Source organism: Sebastes umbrosus, chromosome 1 (genome assembly GCF_015220745.1).
Source record: "Sebastes umbrosus isolate fSebUmb1 chromosome 1, fSebUmb1.pri, whole genome shotgun sequence".
Taxonomy (NCBI): domain Eukaryota; kingdom Metazoa; phylum Chordata; class Actinopteri; order Perciformes; family Sebastidae; genus Sebastes; species Sebastes umbrosus.
Window position 1 is genome coordinate 21,344,614 of NC_051269.1, and position 20,782 is coordinate 21,365,395.

General features: G+C 40.5%; 3 protein-coding genes across 5 annotated transcripts in view; 1 reads left to right on the top strand and 2 right to left on the bottom strand.

Moving 5' to 3' along the window:
• stab1 (stabilin 1) overlaps positions 1 to 20,782 on the top strand; it is a 102,303-nt gene that overhangs the window by 21,194 nt on the left and 60,327 nt on the right. For all 3 annotated transcript variants that reach the window (XR_005208959.1, XM_037785967.1, XM_037785978.1), the window contains 12 exons: positions 9,170 to 9,307; positions 9,704 to 9,775; positions 11,583 to 11,696; positions 12,032 to 12,085; positions 13,323 to 13,403; positions 13,526 to 13,684; positions 14,212 to 14,274; positions 14,737 to 14,823; positions 16,441 to 16,527; positions 16,620 to 16,731; positions 18,320 to 18,506; positions 20,003 to 20,096. Coding sequence is in view for 2 of the 3 variants with exons in the window: in XM_037785967.1 (XP_037641895.1) it covers positions 9,170 to 9,307; positions 9,704 to 9,775; positions 11,583 to 11,696; positions 12,032 to 12,085; positions 13,323 to 13,403; positions 13,526 to 13,684; positions 14,212 to 14,274; positions 14,737 to 14,823; positions 16,441 to 16,527; positions 16,620 to 16,731; positions 18,320 to 18,506; positions 20,003 to 20,096 (1,248 nt within the window). In the remaining variant the exon portion in view is untranslated. The remainder of the gene's footprint in view (positions 1 to 9,169; positions 9,308 to 9,703; positions 9,776 to 11,582; positions 11,697 to 12,031; positions 12,086 to 13,322; positions 13,404 to 13,525; positions 13,685 to 14,211; positions 14,275 to 14,736; positions 14,824 to 16,440; positions 16,528 to 16,619; positions 16,732 to 18,319; positions 18,507 to 20,002; positions 20,097 to 20,782) is intronic.
• On the bottom strand, positions 1,741 to 8,713 carry LOC119497701 (nuclear factor 7, ovary-like). The gene is made up of 2 exons (XM_037786037.1): positions 6,930 to 8,713; positions 1,741 to 2,408 (listed from the first exon to the last, which is right to left on the bottom strand). The coding sequence occupies exon 1, from the start codon at positions 8,381 to 8,383 to the stop codon at positions 6,986 to 6,988; it is 1,398 nt and encodes a 465-aa protein (XP_037641965.1). The 5' UTR covers positions 8,384 to 8,713; the 3' UTR covers positions 1,741 to 2,408; positions 6,930 to 6,985.
• Positions 2,417 to 4,775, bottom strand: LOC119497705 (zinc-binding protein A33-like). The gene has a single exon (XM_037786050.1). The coding sequence runs from the start codon at positions 4,105 to 4,107 to the stop codon at positions 2,710 to 2,712; it is 1,398 nt and encodes a 465-aa protein (XP_037641978.1). The 5' UTR covers positions 4,108 to 4,775; the 3' UTR covers positions 2,417 to 2,709.

The window sequence follows — 20,782 nt, forward strand, 5'->3', positions numbered from 1 at the left end:
CATGTTAAAGGATAGGTTAAAGTTATATCTTTCAATGTTCAGCAGTCTAATTTAGACAAATCAAGTGGGAAAGTCTTTTTAGTACAAAATTCCTATCCTTTCACAGGTTTAAATTGTTTCTTACTGCTTACAGATTCACTTGTAGGATCCTAACATGATGTAGAGAGTAGAAGGACAGAAAAAGAAAAACATCTTGACTCTTCGTTGGAGTTGCTACTTGCTATAAAAAATACTAATTTACTCAGCTCCATATTATAAAAGTTGCAGAAAGTTGAATATGCTTGACAATCTTTTAATGAAAGCATCAACACTTAATAAAAAAGTGATGACCTACACATATGGCCATTTACCAATGAATGATAATGCTACAATTAATATTTAAGAGTTGGGAGCAGGATGTTGGTGTTCACTTAGATGACCACACTTGGTGCAAATTGTTTTTTTATATGATTATCTGATCAAGTGATTTTTTTATAATGCCAAAAAATTACTTTATCAGATAAATCACATGAAACATTATAAAGATAATTGATACATTTGCTTGTGCCTCCTGAAATACATACATAGTATTTGTTTCGCATTTGATGTTTCACTATGGGATACGCCTCCCTGCGTATTCCTCAGAAGCATTTATCGCATTACGCCAATCCTGATTGCGATACTACAACTTCCGTGTCCGTCATGTACTGATGTGACTGGAAGAGCTTCATTTCTTTGACCAGCGTCTTAAAACGTTAAAACTGTAGTATGAATGTTTAGCAGTCACAGCAGCCAAACTGTAGATGGAACAAATATTCCAGTGATCATGATGATGGGAGAGTCCACATGAGGTATACATGTTAAAACTGTTGAAAATGATCACAAGGATGATCTTTTAACTTCATTTTTATTGGTCCCACAATCATAATAATCCAAAGGAAAAACAGAGAGAACCCACAACAAGTTATTGATTTGGTTTCTGCTGCAGATTATTAACTCATTAGTAATTTTAATTTCATTAGTTTTGTTGACATTCATACTGTTAAAATAGCATAACACACATTTTGAACTGATACCACCCTTCTGCCTCTTCTGTCAAATTACATTTTCTCATTAACTGATATTCAAATGATCTACCGGCTTTTTGACCCGTCCCAACATCCTGCTTCAAAAGGAATTGCATCACACGAAAATCACCATCATCACTGCTATACATATGAAAATCATTGTGTTCAAAATAAGCTTTATCAACCATTTGATCATCATCCACCCTCCACCACCTTAAAGTTAATAACACCTCTGTCAACTTCATCATCACACCAAAATGTTCATATTTCTCATGGTAAGGTACCAAAAAAGCCACATTATTTTGATATTGCTACCCAAACTCAGGCATTGTATCAGCACTGGTATTGAAAGAGCTTAAACAATAGCCAGCCCTACTTCTGACCATCTGAATTCATAAGTAAATATGAATATATAAATAAATGATTGTGAGTTAAATTATTTAAACAGGTTCCATGAATATAAAATGTCCATTCCCATACACATTTCCCATTTGCATTATTTATTTAAGTATTAAGCATCAAATGTAATTATTATAACCTGGGGGTGTGGGTTAGGTATAGAATCCCTCATCACAGTATACAGTATTTACAGGTAGGTAGCCCTACGCGTCAAACTATGATGCTCCACTACGTCACAGTTTTAAACACGTGGTTAATGTTGTTCATTTTCAACAAAACTACTTGGTTGTGTTTGTTACATCAGTTAAGTTACGCAGCCTTAAGTAGTCAACATAAATAAGTCAAGGTTCAGTTTTCTTTCACACAAGACACGAACAGCGGTCTCCTGGGTGGAAGTCAGGTATTTGACCCATCCATTCAGCCCGCGCTACTCCCTACGCTGACTTTGTTTCTCTGTATACTGCGTCACCTGACTTCCAGAGCAGTTGCTCTGAGCGTCTAATATTGTTTACATGAGTTTCATTGGAGTTACTTTAAAGCCTGGTGCGTCTCATACAGACACTAAAGGGTGCCTTGTGCGTTGGTATCAGACGCTGAGGGCTGTGACAAAGCCTTGGTATTTGATGACCTGGGAATGAGACCGGGCTGGTGTTTATTATTGAGGTCATAGTTAATTGCATTGTATTGAGAGGTGTTTCTATTAGCCTGTCCCCCTCATGTAGGAAGGATAAAACAATTAGAATCACCTCTCAATATAATTTAGTCCAGTACAACACCACTTTTAACTGGGACCTCATTGCTAAACGTATTAAGCATATATCATAAAAGTAGACTTTATGGCAGAACAGTTGTACTGGATTGCATTAGATTATACAGGACTACTAAATAAAGTGGCCACTGAGTGTATAGTGATTATATCTGACACGTGAGAAACTAAAGATAAAACTTTTGAATTTCTGAAAAGAATTTTTTCAAAAATATTTGATACATTGCTACCAAAAGTCAGAGCACACCATTCCCAATATATCCTGCCATCCTAGTATTTTAATAGCTTAGTAATTTGTGCCTTGAGGAACAAGCACACATAATAACTTGTGAAAATAAAATCATACTGCTTCATCACATTGATGCAATTATCCTGTAAATCCAACATTGCTATAATATGCAGCACTGCAACCGGTGGCCTAATACAACCAGAGATATTAATAAAACATGCCCTGGTAAACTGCCATCGTCACATTGCTCAGCCCTATCATAATAATCTCTAACTGTGCTTTTTCACCATCACAGAGACCTTCACTGGTAAAATCTTCAGTGGGAGGGGATTCTCAGTGTAAATGTACGGAAACAAGGTGTACGGGAAGGTGTGTGTGAAGGTGTGTATGTGTGTGTTAGTTTCAAGATCAGAGAATGAGAGCTGTCCTTTGTCAAAGTCCAGATGAACTCTGATCCTCCGGAGCTTGTTCTTCACTGGCAGATGTTTCTCTTGATCTGATGTGGAGAACGCTGTGAATTTACCGTTGGAGAACATAATTCTCCACAATCCAGACTGTAGACGTCCGTTCATCTGGATGTACTCTCCTAACATGCCCACTTCCCAGTCCTTGTTGTCTCCAACCTCAATGTCCCAGCTGTGAGTCCCTGAGTCAAAGCCTTCAGATCCCAGGACGGAGCAGGAAAATTTGGTCCTCTCCGGGTTTTTTGGAAGCTGTTGTCGCTCTCCAGATCTCACACTGGTCAGATCCTCAGACACGACAAGTTCTGGGTCGGCAGTGTTTGGATCCAGAATCAGAGGAGTGTAGGAGACCATGTTCTTCATCTTGTTCCAGATGTTGAAGGTCAGGTTGCCCAGGTGTTTGACCATGTCTATCAGAGCTCCTGAGGGCAGCTGTGGATCCTCCAGCAGGGGGCGCTGCTGGACTCTTTCCACTGCAGCCTTGTAGTTGTGCAGGAATGAGACGTCTTCAGCTCTCAGCTCCTCCTCTGTGGCTCTGAGTGTGTCTGAAAGAGCTGCTATCTCTCTGCTCAGAGCCTCCATCTTCTCCTTCATCATCTGACTCTTCTGCTCCTCTTCCTCCCTCAGAGCAGAGATCCTGGCCTTCTCTTCCTCTTCTAGAAACTGGTGAAGCTTCTTAAACTGCTCCTTAATCTTCCTCTCTGTGCGTCGGGCCTGGACCTTCATGTGTTCTGCTGTTTGATCACAGTTTCCTTTAACTTGTTTAAAGAGCTCCAGTTTCTCCTGAATGGGCTTCAGGGATTTCTGGAGCTCCTGTTTGTGATCCTGAGCAGCTTCATCGATGGGTCTGAATCTGTGGTCAGTATGTTTCCTTGAATCTCTGCAGACGACACACACCGGCTGCTGATGGTCCAGACAGAAGAGTTTGAGTTTCTCAGAGTGCAGACTGCAGAGAGCCTCTGCTGAACCTCTCTGATCTCTCTCCTGTAAGAAGGCCTCAGACACGTTCTTTAAAGCCAGGTTACGAGGTGGATCCCTCTTTGATGATCTTCTCTTACAGCACGGACACTCACATATTTGTTTCCCTCTCCACCATGTCTGCAGACAGTCTTTACAGAAGCTGTGGCTACATGACAGGACAACAGGATTTTTGAAGATTTCATGGCAGACAGGACAACAGAGATCCTCCTCTGATCTGGAAGACATTTTATCTCTCGGTGAAGCTGAAAACACAGCCAGCAGAAGGGAAAGTCAGTCAGACTAGAAAGTTGCTTTCACTTTGAGTCGTGCCTCACCGAGTTCATTATGTGGAATCAGCAGCAGGTTGAAGTGCAAGTATTCAGTATTCCAGTAATTCCAGTGTTCCCAGTCTTCCCTCCTTCAGCTGTCGTCTCTCTGTGGATGTATTAGCTTTGGTGTTAAGCGGAATATTACTGTCTGCCTCTCATTGTGTCTCTCCTCTCCAAAACAAAGAGTGATATCCTGTTTCCTGTTTGTCTGTGTTGAGTCAGAGAGGGTGGAGCTTTGTCAAGACATTTCTCCTGATTGCTCATGTTTATCATAACAGGTGTGTGTTGCAAGCCATTCGACCAAAAACCTCTAGCTTCTTGTGTGTGTTACCACAAATGATCTTTGTCTTTACACACCAAGTTATTGCATGTTAAAGGATGGTTCAAGTTATATCTTTCAATGTTCAGCAGTCTAATTTAGACAAATCAAGTGGGAAAGTCTTTTTAGTACAAAATTCCTATCCTTTCACAGGTTTAAATTGTTTCTTACTGCTTACAGATTCACTTGTAGGATCCTAACATGATGTAGAGAGTAGAAGGACAGAAAAAGAAAAACATCTTGACTCTTCGTTGGAGTTGCTACTTGCTATAAAAAATACTAATTTACTCAGCTCCATATTATAAAAGTTGCAGAAAGTTGAATATTCTTGACAATCTTTTAATGAAAGCATCAACACTTAATAAAAAAGTGATGACCTACACATATGGCCATTTACCAATGAATGATAAAGCTACAATTAATATTTAAGAGTTGGGAGCAGGATGTTGGTGTTCACTTAGATGACCACACTTGGTGCAAATTGATTTTTTATATGATTATCTGATCAAGTGATTTTTTTATAATGCCAAAAAAATTACTTTATCAGATAAATCACATGAAACATTATAAAGATAATTGATACATTTGCTTGTGCCTCCTGAAATACATACATAGCATTCATTTCGCATTTGATGTTTCACTATATGGGATACGCCTGCCTGCGTATTCCTCAGAAGCATTTATCTCATTATGCCAATCCTGATTGGCTGGTGATCGAGATGTCGCGTCATGCAGAACCAACTACCCTTGAATAGCTTGCACTATTATGCAGCACTATTCAAACACCTCTTCTCGCTTCTGAGCATATCTCCACCAAGCCCCAAGGAAGAGCGCCGGCCGTTGATCCCAACTTTCGTAGTGGCGAAACGGCGGTACTAAAACTTCCGTGTTCGTCATGTACTGATGTGACTGGAAGAGCTTCATTTCTTTGACCAGCGTCTTAAAACGTTAAAACAGTAGTATGAATGTTTAGCAGTCACAGCAGCCAAACTGTAGATGGAACAAATATTCCAGTGATCATGATGATGGGAGAGTCCACATGAGGTATACATGTTAAAACTGTTGAAAATGATCACAAGGATGATCTTTTAACTTCATTTTTATTGGTCCCACAATCATAATAATCCAAAGGAAAAACAGAGAGAACCCACAACAAGTTATTGATTTGGTTTCTGCTGCAGATTATTAACTCATTAGTAATTTTAATTTCATTAGTTTTGTTGACATTCATACTGTTAAAATAGCATAACACACATTTTGAACTGATACCACCCTTCTGCCTCTTCTGTCAAATCCCATTTTCTCATTAACTGATTGTTACAACCCAGAGTTGGTGTAGGGGTAAAGGAAGTAACATAGAGCCGGTGTTATCAGGCAATCACTTGTTTTTTTTGCCGTGATTGAAATTAAAGCAAAATAAAGCACACAATAGTTTAAATTATAATAACCAAAAACAAGGGTTTCGGGTGGCCGAAAAGGAGAAAACAAAAGGCACAAATTAAACAACTGCTCTATTCAACACAATATATAAACACAAACGAGTACCTCATACTAGTTAACATTCAATATCTAACAATCTAAAGTCCACTGACTCCAGTAGGACCTAAACACAATATGCTAGTTAACAACACACAACAATCGAGAGGCACGTGGGACAGATCAATAGTAATCACTGCCCGCCATAGTCACAGCCGGCTTTTAAATCTTTACACGCGGCACAGCCGGCTGGTGATTGGATAATCAGCGGTGACGTATCAGAAGCAGGACCACAAACGGCGGCAAACTGAGGGCGGTCCGGAGGCGTGGCCCTTAAGGGGATCCCCTAGACGTGACGTCATCTTGGAGCAGAGGGACAGCGGAGCGCACCAAAAGAAAAGAGCGAAAAGGAGAGCACAGCACAGCAATATAAACAACCATAACGAACTGTCACTCTGAGACCGTAACACTGATATTCCAGTGATCTCTCCCGGCGTTTTGACCCGTCCCAACATGCTGCTTCAAAAGGAATTGCATCACACAAAAATGCAATGTCATGGTATCTGTAAAAACGTCATCACAGCTTCATCACCATCATCATCTGGGAATGAGACCGGGCTGGTGTTTATTATTGAGGTCATAGTTAATTGCATTGTATTGAGAGGTGTTTCTAATAGCCTGCCCCCCTCATGTAGGAAGGATAAAACAATTGGAAATACCTCTCAATATAATTTAGTCCAGTACAACACCACTTTTAACTGGGACCTCATTGCTAAAACATATTAAGCATATATCATAAAAGTAGACTTTATGGCAGAACAGTTGTACTGGATTGCATTAGATTATATAGGACTACTAAATAAAGCGCCAACTGAGTGTATAGTGATTATATCTGACACTCACGCGAGAAACTAAAGATAAAACTTTTGAATTTCTGAAAAAACAACAACAACAACTGTTTAAGGCATCGTCACATTGCCCAACCCTATCATAATAATCTCTAACTGTGCTTTTCCACCGTCACAGAGACCTTCACTGGTAAAATCTTCAGTGGGAGCTGATTCTCAGTGTAAATGTACGGAAACACGGTGTCAGTGAAGGTGTGTGTGAAGGTGTGTATGTGTGTGTTAGTATCAAGATTAGAGAATGAGAGCTGTCCTTTGTCAAAGTCCAGATGAACTCTGATCCTCCGGAGCTTCTTCTTCACTGGCAGTTGTTTCTCTTGATCTGATGTGGAGAACGCTGTGAATTTACCGTTGGAGAACATAATTCTCCACAATCCAGACTGTAGACGTCCGTTCATCTGGATGCAGTCTGCTAACATGCCCACTTCCCAGTCCTTGTTGTCTCCAACCTCAACGTCCCAGCTGTGAGTCCCTGAGTCAAAGCCTTCAGAGCCCAGGACGGAGCAGGAAAATTTGATCCTCTCTGGGTTTTTTGGAAGCTGTTGTCGCTCTCCAGATCTCACACTGGTCAGATCATCAGACACGTCGAGTTCTGGGTCGGCAGTGTTTGGATCCAGAATCAGAGGAGTGTAGGAGACCATGTTCTTCATCTTGTTCCAGATGTTGAAGGTCAGGTTGCCCAGGTGTTTGGCTACGTCTATCAGAGCTCCTGAGGGCAGCTGTGGATCCTCCAGCAGGGGGCGCTGCTGGACTCTTTCCACTGCAGCCTTGTAGTTGTGCAGGAATGAGACGTCTTCAGCTCTCAGGTCCTCCTCTGTGACTCTGATTGTGTCTGAAAGAGCTGCTATCTCTCTGCTCAGAGCCTCCACCTTCTCCTTCATCATCTGACTCTTCTGCTCCTCTTCCTCCCTCAGAGCAGAGATCTTGGCCTCCTCTTCCTTTTCTAGAAACTGGTGTAGCTTCTTAAACTGCTTCTTAATCTGACTCTCTGTGCGTCGGGCCTGGACCTTCATGTGTTCTGCTGTTTGATCACAGTTTCCTTTAACTTGTTTAAAGAGCTCCAGTTTCTCCTGTAAGGACTTCAGGAATTTGTGGAGCTCCTGTTTGTGATCCTGAGCAGCTTCATCGATGGGTTTGAATCGGTGGTCAGTATGTATCCTTGAATCTCTGCAGACGACACACACCGGCTGCTGATGGTCCAGACAGAAGAGTCTGAGTTCCTCAGAGTGCAGACTGCAGAGAGTCTCTGCTGAACCTCTCTGATCTCTCTCCAGTAAGAAGGCCTCACACAGGTTCTTTAAAACCAGGTTACGAGGTGGATCCCTCTTTGATGAGCTCCTCTTACAAACTGGACACTCGCGTATTTGTTTCCCTCTCCACCATGTCTGCAGACAGTCTTTACAGAAGCTGTGGCTACATGACAGGACAACAGGATTTTTGAAGATTTCAAAGCAGACAGGACAGCTGAGATCCTTCTTCGATATGGAAGACATTTTGTCTCTCAGTGAAGCTGAAAACACAGCCAGCAGAAGGGAGAGTCAGTCAGACTAAAAAGTTACTTTCACTTTGAGTCGTGCCTCACCGAGTTCATTATGTGGAATCAGCAGCAGGTTGAAGTGCAAGTATTCAGTATTCCAGTAATTCCAGTGTTCCCAGTCTTCCCTCCTTCAGCTGTCGTCTCTCTGTGGATGTAATAGCTTTGATGTTAAGACTAATATTACTGTCTGCCTCTCATTGTGTCTCTCCTCTCCAAAACAAAGAGTGATATCCTGTTTCCTGTTTGTCTGTGTTGAGTCAGAGAGGGTGGAGCTTTGTCAAGACGTGTTAGGATAGGTTCTAGGAAAAGTGGGAGGAAAGTTATATCTTTCAATGTTCAGCAAATAGACAAATCAAGTGGGAAAGTCTTTTAGTACAAAATTCTTATCCTTTCACGGGTCAAAATATTTTATCTTACTGCTTACAGATTCACTTGTAGGATCCCAATATGATGCAGAGAGTAGAAGAGCAGACAAAGAAAATATCCTGACTTTTCATTCAATTGCAGTGTGTCACCATGAGATGGCACTTCCTTCACAAAAACACATAAACCAAGATGTGACAGCCCAGAGTATACTGAAGAATTATGTTTCTTTGTTTAGGCCATGGTTTGCACAGTATATTTCGCAGAGTTACAGTTGTTGCTCGAACTTCCATAATGTTTGCTGCCCCTCAGTTGTCAATAGTTATTATTCACACATTTTTAACAGCATAAACTGTGATTGTTTCTCTGGTTGATGTAGAAATTCATCCTGATGGACAACCCCAGCAGACTGTACACCGTCATCCAGCAAGACCTGCCAGCAGCCAATGGGATCATGCACATCATCGACCAGCCAATCACAAACACACTTCCTGAAAAGCCTCCTCGTGATGAACGGGTGAGTTAAGGGGTCACTTCACCAAAAACTCCCTGAAAACACACTGTCAGAAAATACTACATCTACACTGAGGTTAACCAAAAAACATTTGAAGCAAATAAAAAAAGAAAAAAAGAAAAAAGTGTCTTACAAAAAAGACTTCAACATGTACTGTCCGAGCATTTCAGAGGAAATGTGCTATGTATGTTGTTCAAGCATTTCTGGTGCTCAGGATTTTTTGTTTGATAAAAAATATTTGCCATAATTTATTAAAAGGTTATTTTTTATGTTGTTAAATGTATACGAGATGATTTCCGGCTAACTGGAGTGTCACCTGCATTAAAACAGTCCAATCTTCATAGCGGTCTATGAAAGTGAATGTCAGTCATTCGATCATCATCTTCTTCTTGTGTCCAGTTTGCTGATAAGACGATCGGAGAGATTCTGGCTAAGGATGAAAAATACAGTCGCTTCCTGTCTCTGGTTGATGTGAGTATTTTGTTCTTGCCAATAACATCACACAGATGTTTGGTTTTATCCCCACGTGAGAAGAAATCTGTCAAACTTTATTGGTCAGTAAGACGAAGCAGTCTTGATTCTCCTCCCCTGAACACTGATTACCACATCATAACTTAGCAACCATAACTAGGCTCAGCAGGTCTGTCAGTCTTTGGACTTCTCTACATGTTGAAGCAGGGTGCATAGTATGGTAACAGAGATATTCAGCATTTAAAGAGTTTGGAGGTTTGTGTCTTTTTTTTTTAACCTCTCGAAAACCAGAAACATAATAGCAAAACATTTAAAGAATGTGTTCCTCTGCTCTAACGTAAGATGCATACATTAACATGGCTGACAGTAGTAATGTAGTGTTATTTTTAAGGTCGAAACTACATCATTTTAATTTCCAAATGCCAGAAACCCCAGCCAAAGTCTTTATCATACATATTATGTATTGTGTGTTAGCTTTAGCCTCAGTCTTTTAGCATGATATCGTGTGTGTGTGTGTGTGTGTGTGAGCATCTTGTGTATATTGATGATCCTTTTACAAGATTCTTGTTTTAAATGAAATCAAGGGCTAACTATTTAAAAAAAAAAAAAAATCTAAATATTTAAATATGCCACTCTTATCAATCTAAATTGCATATATATTAATTAATATTGCTTAATTCACACGTCTCTGTATTTTTTTTTTACTGTTTTTGTCAGTAGTACTTTAACACAGAACGCGAATATTAGGCAGCGAAAAAGCGACGTACTCTTTTCGGAACAAGGTTGATTTTCTGAGCTTTCTGAGCCCGTTGTGTGGAATGGGTTGAGTTGTGTCTATATAATTTATATGAAACAACAATATGGAGGCTCCGTAGTCCGACCCATGACAGCAAATTGTATCACACCTTTCAACCTTGAGAAAGGCACCGCATACCAGATCCACTCCTTCCATTCTTATCTTTCACAATAAAAGCCCCAGACATATAATATTTCGTCACGCCCCCTGTGTGTAAAGGCCTTTATGCTCAAATTGTATTCTTTGCTGTAATTGCTCCCAGAGGTGCTTCAACTAAGTACTGAGTTAAGGGTCTGAATAGTTAATGTCAAATAGATGTTATAGTTTTTTTTGACAAATATGTCTATTGAAATTTTCACATAACCTAAAAACATACACTTCACATTGCACATAAAAGGTGCGCGAAAAAGGCAAACCTAAACACAACACATAAAGGCACTTTGAATATAATGTAAGGAAGGCACATTCTGCTCGATGTAGTTGCTGACAAGGTACTAAGATCACATCTTGGTGGAAAAAGCAAAACCGCTCAGAATTCAAAAATGGAAAATAAAAAATGAACAGTAGTGCACTACAATGTTTTAGCAAAATCTTCCCCCTACAGAAATTTCATGAATGAGTCTCAAATCTTATGAAAAAGTGTTGTATTTCCCTTTTACTACAGTATATACAGTATATATGAAAGTTTCTCCATAATCAGACAATAAAACAATCCATCAACCCAACTTTGTTTGCTTAGTCTATTCATGGATAATGGATTAGCTAGTAGTAATAGTTTTTTCTTTTTAATGAATTTGCAAAAAAAATAAATCCTGTTTTTGCTTTGTCATTATGGGGTATTGAGTGTAGATTGATGAGTGGGAAAATGAATTAAAACGGTTTTAGCATAACGCTGCAACATAGTAGAATACAGCCAATAAGTTGGAACCAGTTCTAAATGGGATTTAATGTTAAATCCTTTGTTCTAAGGCTCTAATCAGATACAATCTGTGTGTTTGTGTGTGTTTGTAGAACTGCGGGTCGCCACCAAACTTGCGGGGTCCGGGACCCCTGACTATGTTCGTCCCCATCAACCAGGCTGTGGACAGATCCAGAGACGGCAGCTTCTTGTACATGCTGCACGACGTAGGTGTAATTAGTACTCAAGTTTTCATTTGCTTACTGTATTTGTGATTAGAGCAGATAACATACAGGTAATTTTAAATGATAAGTCTGCTTACAGTCTACACTTTATTTCTTTTAATCAACAAATCCCATGAAAAGAAAACCAACAATGTGTTAGTCTGAATCCCAATACCCTCTAACGTCCTGACCTTGTCTGTGGCTCTCAGCCCCCAAACCATTGGTTCCTATGGATCTTTCCTAACATAATGTCAACAACCACCCCAGCTACTGTTAACTCTTTTATCCATCATCATGGTCATTATGAGGATTATAATGATATTCTGCTCTTTTTCAAGGCCAAACCTAAACTTCAGGAACTTGTCAGACACCATATTTTCTCCCAGGCTGTGGTAAGAAGACCCCTCAACCAATGCTCCCTCCATCAATGAATCTGTCCATCAGTTTTCACTTCCTGCTTCTTTCTTCCTTTTTGTCTTTTGTCTTTTTTGGTTTGCTTGCAAAGAAGGCGTAGAAAGAAATGCCTTTCTGTTAGGCTTGGGCGGTATTACGGTATACCAGGGTAGTTAGATATCCCGTCGGTATGATTTTCAATACCATCATGAATTCAGACGCTTTGCTTTCTATGATTCTGTATTGATGTGATGTATTGTAGTGTCTTTTTCAAACTACAAAAGCAGTTTACTACATAACTGTATTCAACTGCCAGTCTACCACCACCACCCGCATATCATCTCCGTTCAGCCCACTGATGTGTCGGCACAGTCGATGATAACGGAGCCCCTAACGTAGTGTCTGAACCCTTTAGATTTAAAGACCCTGTGGCCTTTCCGCTAGCGCCACCATTAGGACAGACTCAACATAGACGGCGTTTAGTACATGCACAGTAATATTCCACTATTATTCCGAATATGACAATATTTTGAATTTGATATGGGTCATGTAAACAGCATATTCCGTTTGGATATTCAGAATTAGGCCTTACATGGGCCATGTGGGATATGCTGATATTATTCAGGCTTTAGGAACATTCTTTGGACATGTATACAGCACATTCAGCATATGCGTCTCAGTTGTTTTTTTTTACTGCAGTTTGCGACACACGTCCTCTTGCCTGTTTACAGCCAGCTTTGTGCGTTTAACACAAATCAACTAGCCGCCACTTTACAGAGATGCATGCCCAAAAGAAAAGCCCACAATTCTGGTCGGAAGGAGAAAAACACCTACTTTTAAACATTATGAAGGACTTCAACAGGTTTTTGGATATGCGCAAATATCGCAACGCCGACCTTTTCAAGAAGTTGGTTGAAGGAATGAAAGAGGGAGGCTGTGTTTGCACGGTCCAACAAGGCCGCCACCGGTTACGTTAATCGGAGTATGCACAGCTGCATGTAAACAGGAATATTAGTGGAATATTCATTTTCATCAGCCACCTAAACAGCTTAGTAGGAATATTGTCTTTTTTGGAATAAGGGCAAAAAATCAGAATATTTTGTACTTGTATTCGTAGCCATTTTTAGCTCCACTGCTGTTAAGGAAGAATAGCTAAATTGTGTTTGTTTGTTCTGTCTTACATGATGTTTGAAAAAAACAAAAGTTTTTGTTGAATATTCTTTTTTCTGTGTTTAGCTGACAGTCGACGAATTGGCTACTCTCCCTCAGATTCAGACGATGGCCAATCAGATTGTCTCCATCACTGTGTCCAAAGATGTAAGTGTCTCTGATTGGTTCTTCACAGTGACTCATAATGCAACCTGTTTCCTGACTATTTTACAGTAGAAATCATCAGTTTCTATTAACACTAGTTGTCGTCCCCTACCCTCCCTTTCCAGGGTGAGATCTTACTGGGTGAGAAGGGCGTTCAACTGGCGACCACCAACATTGTGGCATCCAATGGGATCATCCATATGATTGACGGGATTCTGTACCCGCCCTCCATCCTCCCCATCCTGCCTCACCGCTGTGATGTCATCGAGAGCAAGATCACCATGGTGAGTAGAGGGAGGGCCATTGTACAGCGACGACCATGTACAATGACCATGATCTCATGTCCCAATCTGACTGGGGACCTTTGTTGCATGTCATTCCCGTCTCTCTCCCGATTCATTTTCTGTCGGCTTTTCAATAAAGACAGAAAATGGCCAAAAAACACATTTATTAAATTAAATTTAGTTAAAAATTCATATCTTTGTGATACAAGCCTTGTAAAAGTTAACATCTTTTCATAGAAGTGACGATTTTATCTGTTTAATGTGACATCATTCAAAGAATTGGTGAAATCATTTTTCAGTAATGTTTTGGGTCCACTTAAACATATACAAATAAAACAGAATTTAACTACACGCTAGCAGTGAGAGCAATAGTCATCATGGACAAAATGACTTTAGCCAGCATCACCAGATTCATAATCTTCACGCAGAGAGAATAAACAGGCCAATAGAAGCTCATAGCTAACAGTAAGGCTAACAGTTAAAGCTACAGTATGAATTTCTTTTTTTCTGTGTTTGTGTGTTTTCAGAGTCCGTGTGTTCATTGCCTTTACCTCTATCAGTCTAACTGTCCAGATGGCACCATTACAATGGTAAAACCTATAATTATTTCTGCAACATTTCTATTCTATTCTGTTCTATTCTACAGAGCCCTCTGGGGGTCATACACTATTGATGTGAAAGTCTGTGCAAACAGATAAATAAATCGTACTGGCAGATTGACGGTCCATTAGCAGAGATTGATAAACTGTAAGATGAAAAATATATGGAGGAACTCTCAGTAAAGTTGTGTTCATTTAAACAGTAAGATTTGTGATGTGACATTCGACCTTCAGAATTAAAGTGGTGTGGGTTAAAAAGTGTTATGGTGATGTAATGTTATTTACAGTATTTATACAGTATATAGATAGATATATAGATATAGATAGATAGATTGCCAGATCCATATTCCAGAAGTGTTGCTTCAAAATGTCAGCTACTATATCATGCGCTCAGTTTAGGAATTTGTGTACAGATTTTTCAATAATATTTCAAATCTGTGTGTCTGTCTCCAGCAAAATCATCAGACCGACTGTGATTATATGACTTCCCGAGGGACAACCCATAAAGGCTGCGCCAAATACTGCAACGCCACCAAAACGGTGAGTTTTATTTTTGAGCCTCATTCATCTGCATTTCAACTGTCTTTACTCATTATGGTGCCTTCACATGTGAAGGTGTTCACTGTGTTGACTGTGTTAGTACATATGAACTATCCATAGTTGTAGCATTCCTCCTGCTGTAGAACCCCGATAGCAGTAGCAGTAATGATAATAGAGATATGACTAATAATAATAGTAGTAGCAGTGACTGTCAAGCAGGGCCACGACAGCAGGCGCTCCAGGTGTAACCCAGATCCATGGACACCTGTGAGACAATTCTTTGTTTATCGTCTTATCGTATAATATATGGACATGACCAGAGCAAAAATTTCACCGGCGGCCATGGCCGTCGTGGCTCCCCTGTCTGGCCTTGACGCCCTTCTGAAAATTGGATGCCCATCGACCACGGTGGCCTTGAAGCCCCGCCCACACTGCCCCAGCTGATTTCGCCGTTTTCTCCTCTGCCTCTTTCCTGTCAATACGTTTTTTAGGTAGGGTATAGATAGATCAGACATGTGTGATTTGACATCGGGGACCAAGGTCTGCTTTGGTTGACACTCCCGTCAGAGTTTAAGTTACGCGAGCCCTCTTGATGGCCGCTGCCAGACACTTTTTCCTTCGCAATTCCTGAACTGGCATAATATAAAACTGGAGACTTGGATTTTGGTCTTGTTATTAGCGCAATCAGTCACACAGCAGCTCTATGTATGTCGGAGAAGGTGAACATTAGACCCTGACGGCTCTCCATTACATAGTTAGCGTGTTGCTGATTGCTAACGTTAACTGTTAGCCCTCAGTTGGAAACATAACGCCAAAAGTAAATACAATATTGCAGATTTAGCTTTCCGCCATGCTGGCATAGTCACGTACAACAATTTAGCGCCGTAATGAAGTCTTGCATCACTTTTAAGTTTTAATAATCGCTAAATATAAATAATTCTTTAATTTTTATCGATCTGTGGAGCATGACAGCTTACCTTGCCATGACCACCCGCTTTGCTAACGCTGTGTGACTAGAATGCTTTTGACAGCTATTTATGATGATAGTTTGACACTGAAGACCAAAAACAGAGCTAAAAGAGCATGAATATTAGAATTAAATGCATTAGGTGGACACAAACTTGACTCCAAATGAATGATGATGTTGCTCCGTAACTGCTGGATGGGTAAATAATAAAAAAAATAATGTTTTTGTGTGGAGGTTTCTAATGTAAAGCTCTCTTAAAAATGTTTTGGGCTGCATAATTCCTGATAGGAAAACATGTTGTTTTCAAGTCGGCAGATTTAGAGCTGAAACATCTTTCCAGTGAAACATAGAGGGAGAGCATGTTGTGACTACAACCAGCAAGTCAGATAAAGAACCATATCTAAAAGTTTTAAAGAAATAGAATAAAATGTCTTTGTATTTCCGTGTAAAAAACATAAACTCACAGTTACTATTTGAAGGTAGCATGAAGTCAAAGAAGGACCCACATTAGGAGGGTTCCTCGTCAAGATCCTACTGACACAGAGTCGATGGTTTTACTGTTCAGGTCCCAGGGGTCAAATGGTGGAATAGTCCTTCATCTGAAACATTCAGTATCTTTTTGTTTTAATTTGTGAGTGTGTGTTTGACAGGAACCCGAGTGTTGTAAAGGCTTCTATGGTCCAGACTGTAAACCTTGTATTGGAGGATTCCAGCATCCCTGCTACGACAAAGGAACGGTGAGCAACAAACAAAGAACAAACTGTCACGGGAGCATTTGTCTACTGATGTGTTTTATTTATGTATTCATTTTAATTTTTACCACATGCAGTGTTTTGACGGTATCCATGGCAACGGCTCGTGCAGCTGTCATTCAGGCCTCACGGGTGTCGCCTGCCACATCTGTGCAGATCGATCCAAGCATGGAGAAAACTGTGACGAAGGTAACAGCTCCTCCTCTCTCGGAGAGCACCTTAACACCAGTTTAAGCTTTAAAGCTACAGTTGGTAACTATAATAAAAATAATGTTTTGACATATTTACTCAAACTGTCACTATATCCTGACAGTACTACATGAGACTGATAATCTGTGAAAAAATTAGCTTCCCCTGCCTCACTTTAGTGCTCCAAATTACATTTTCAATATTTCATTGTGCCCAAAGAAACTGATCAAATGAATCAATATTCTGTTACTGTATTGCTTATTTCTCGCCTCAAATGTTTTCAGAAACATCTTGTAGTGTACTGTTCAGCTGTAAAATGAGGAAGTTTGTGACCCGTCCACCATGTTGAAGACAGTCGAGCCAAAACCAAGCACCGCCCACTGGCCGGAGCACACTTTCTCATTTTCCAGCTCATTTTGGGCGCAGACTAAAAGTCTACAGCCATGCTAGACTCGTTGAGTTTGTATTTACGGACAGCATTGCTTTGAGTTAAATGCCAACATGCTCACAATGACAATGCTGACACGCTGACATGCTGATAAGCCATAGACTGTATATAGAGAGACAAAGTCCCTCCTGTTCCGGTGGACCACCATGGGACCTTATTTTGGAAAAAAATATGAATGGTAGTCAATGACCAGAGACAAATATTTTTTGACTACTGTTCATATTTTTTCCTGAAATAAGGTCCCATGGTGGTTCACTGGAAGGACGGACTTCACTTCTCTATAAAGATGGACGACATGACAGCTCCCCAAAAGTGAAAGCCAAAACATCTCGATCTCCCCCTGGTGGCTAGCTGCAGTATAGGTCATAAATCCAACCCCATTCATGTTAGCGGATGGGACATGGGCCAAACTAAAAAGTCAAAGGACACATCAAATACATTTTTTATCACGCTGATGTGTGTTCAAGTGTTCGTTTTTCTGATAAATTTGGTTTTAAGTAGTTATTTGATGCTATAAAAAGGGGGTGAGACGTCATGATTGACAGCTGAAGAAGTCTGATTGTATAGAAGTCTATGAGAAAATGAGCCTACTTCTCACTTGATTTATTACCTCAGTAAACATTGTAAACATCAGTTTATTGTCTCAATCACTAGTTTCAAGTCTTCTTCAATACAGCATGATGTTCATTTAGTAAATGATGGTCCCATTTAGAGTCAAATAGACAATAAAGCAGGGGATGCTTTAGGGCGTGGCTACCTTGTGATTGACAGGTCGCTACTACGGCGTTGTCCGGTCTTGGAGTTGTCCGTGTTTTCGTCTTACAACTTTAACCCTTTCACAGTGTGTTTTCAGTTCATGAAAGTTAATTATAGCCTTTTGGTCGCCTAAAAATGTCTTATTCAGCGTTTGGTTGTATTGAGCTCCACCCTTTCGTGTCACTTCTGGTTGCAAAAATCCAAGATGGCGATGGCCAAAATGCCGAACTCATTTGCACTGAACAAAAAGTGCTGATGGTAATGTTACTAGTTTTGCAGGTATTTTGGTTATAAACCAAAGTATTGGTTGATTGAGCTAGAGGAAAAGTATCACCATAGTTATTTAAATTCATGATGTGTGTGTTTGTCTGTGTTTGTCTTCAGAGTGTCACTGTGTCCACGGTGTGTGTGATAACCGTCCTGCCAGCGGTGGTGTGTGTCGGAGAGGATCCTGTTTGGAGGGATACTCTGGAGAAAAATGTGACAAGACGGCCACGCCCTGCAACTCTGACGGACTGCAGGAACACTGTCACATCCATGCATACTGTACACAAACAGGACTGCAAACTAAGTAAGATACTACTACTTTTACTTCAACTAACAGTGTTCATTTTGGCACCTGATTTAGATTTATTTGTAATCTTTTAACAAAAAAGTGTGTATTAGTTTGAGTCACATTTAAGTCATTTTTGTAAAGGTGCTCAATACTAAATTCAGAGCATATCTAGTGCCTCCACACGGCTCTCAACATGGCGACGTCTGACAATGCTAACAGTGCAAATAACGGCAACAGTGTTGACATTTACTTATTTTTATTTAACCTTTTTTAACCAGGTAAAACTAATCGAGATAAAATCTATTTCACGATGGTTACCTGGCCAAGAAGGCAGCACAGTTGAATCCTGTTTCCCAGGATTAAACCCTAGTGCGGAGGCAATAGAAAAATGCTCCCAATCTCGCATTTATCACTTTTAAGTCTTTAGTTTTCATCTGTGACTTTTTGGTCCAGATGTTGGATTGCCATGACATTTTGTACAGACATTCCTGGTTTCCAGAAGATGAATCCTAATGGCTTTGGTGATCCCCTGACTTTTTCTGTAGTGCCAATACGAGGTTGACATTTGTGGTTCTGAGTGAAAAGTCTTTTGGTTTATGACCAAATATGCAAAACTAATGACATTCCCATCAGCCTCAGTTATACTTTGTGTTTAGTGCCAGTTTACACATTTAGCATGCCAACACACTAAACTTAAGATGGTAAACATTACACCTGGGAAAATCAGAATCAGGTTTTTTGCCAAGTAAGACTTCTCATACAAGGAATTTGCCTTGGTGGTTGGTGCATAACAATAAACTTATTAATAAAATAAATAAAAATCAAAGAAAGTACTACAAGAGTCAAGAAGCATAAATATAGAATTAAAAAATGCAATAAAAAATAGCATTCAACATAAGTACAATATGTCTGTTTAAAGTGAAAGAACATCAACATGCTAGCATTATTCTGAGCATGTTGGCATGTTTTGTTTAAAGCACCACTGTGCTTTAGTACAGCCTCACAGAGCCCCTTGCGTGTATGTAGAGTCTCGTTTCCATCCGAGAACTGTTAATGTTAAGTAACATTACAGGCAGAGACCTCGTTGTCTGAAAGCACCTTAAGGTGGAGGCTTCACTTCCTGCCTGGCAGATATCTCGGAGTGGATCTCAAGGCACCACCTAAAGTCTTTTCACGGGAAAGGATGCTTGCACGGAGACCTCTCCATCACCATGACAACACTGTTTGATGGTGTCAGTTTGGACAGCGAGAAACTTGAGGGGTGACGCTGGATGATGAACTGTCACATTCTCACCAAACCTGGCAGCAGTAGCTTTTGTAGATTCCTCCTGCACATCATCATCCTCACTAGGGAGGCACCTGGACTACTGCAGCTCTTTCCTCTCTGATGTGCAATCAGATGGGAAATTCTTCAATGGGTTCATAGGTGATCAACACCAGTCACTCTCCTGTTACTTCAACAGCTGGTGAGTTTGCTCATCAAAAAGCTGTGTTTGTGTGTGTTGCACCAGGTGTTTGTGTAGGGATGGATATGAGGGTGACGGTCACTCCTGCTCTCCCATCAACCCCTGCCTGAAGAACAACCGAGGAGGCTGCCACACCAACGTAAGACTCATTGGGTTTGGGTGTGCGTGTGCGTGTGTGCGTGCGTGCATGCGTGCGTGCGTGCGTGCGTGCGTGCGTGCGTGCGTGCGTGCGTGCGTGCGTGCGTGCGTGCGTGCGGATGGGAATAACCATTTAAACCTCCCTTCATTTCATCATTAATCAATAATGTCAAAACAAAGAATTCAAACAGTTAATATCCTTTTTTTAATTTTATATCTTCTTAATGCAGCAGTTATTTTCACAATAACCACCAATGAGCACATTAGAGGTGAAATTAGCAACTGTCAAATGTATGGAAAAACCATAGACTGTATATAAGAAGTGGACGTAGTCACCGTGACGTCACCCATTGGTTTCTGGACTGCTGTTTTGAAGCCTTGAGTTTGGCATTTTGGCCGTCACCATCTTGGGTTTTTGCAACCAGAAGTGACACGAGAGGGTGGAGCTGAGCACAACTGAACACTGAATAAGACATTTTTAGGCAACCAAAAAGGATATAATTAACTTTCATGAACTGAATACACGCTGTGAAAGGGTTAAAGGACATCTCCCAGACCGAACAACGCCGTGGTAGCGACCTGTCAATCACAAGGTAGCCACGCCCTAAAGCATACCCTGCTTTATGGTCTATCTGACTCTAAATGGGACCATAATTTACAAAATGAACATCATGCTGTATTGAAGAA

What these genes read in the sequence shown, in the direction of transcription:
- LOC119497705 (XM_037786050.1), bottom strand. Translation starts at nt 4,107, where the DNA reads ATGTCTTCCAGATCAGAGGAGGATCTCTGTTGTCCTGTCTGCCATGAA.
- LOC119497701 (XM_037786037.1), bottom strand. Translation starts at nt 8,383, where the DNA reads ATGTCTTCCATATCGAAGAAGGATCTCAGCTGTCCTGTCTGCTTTGAA.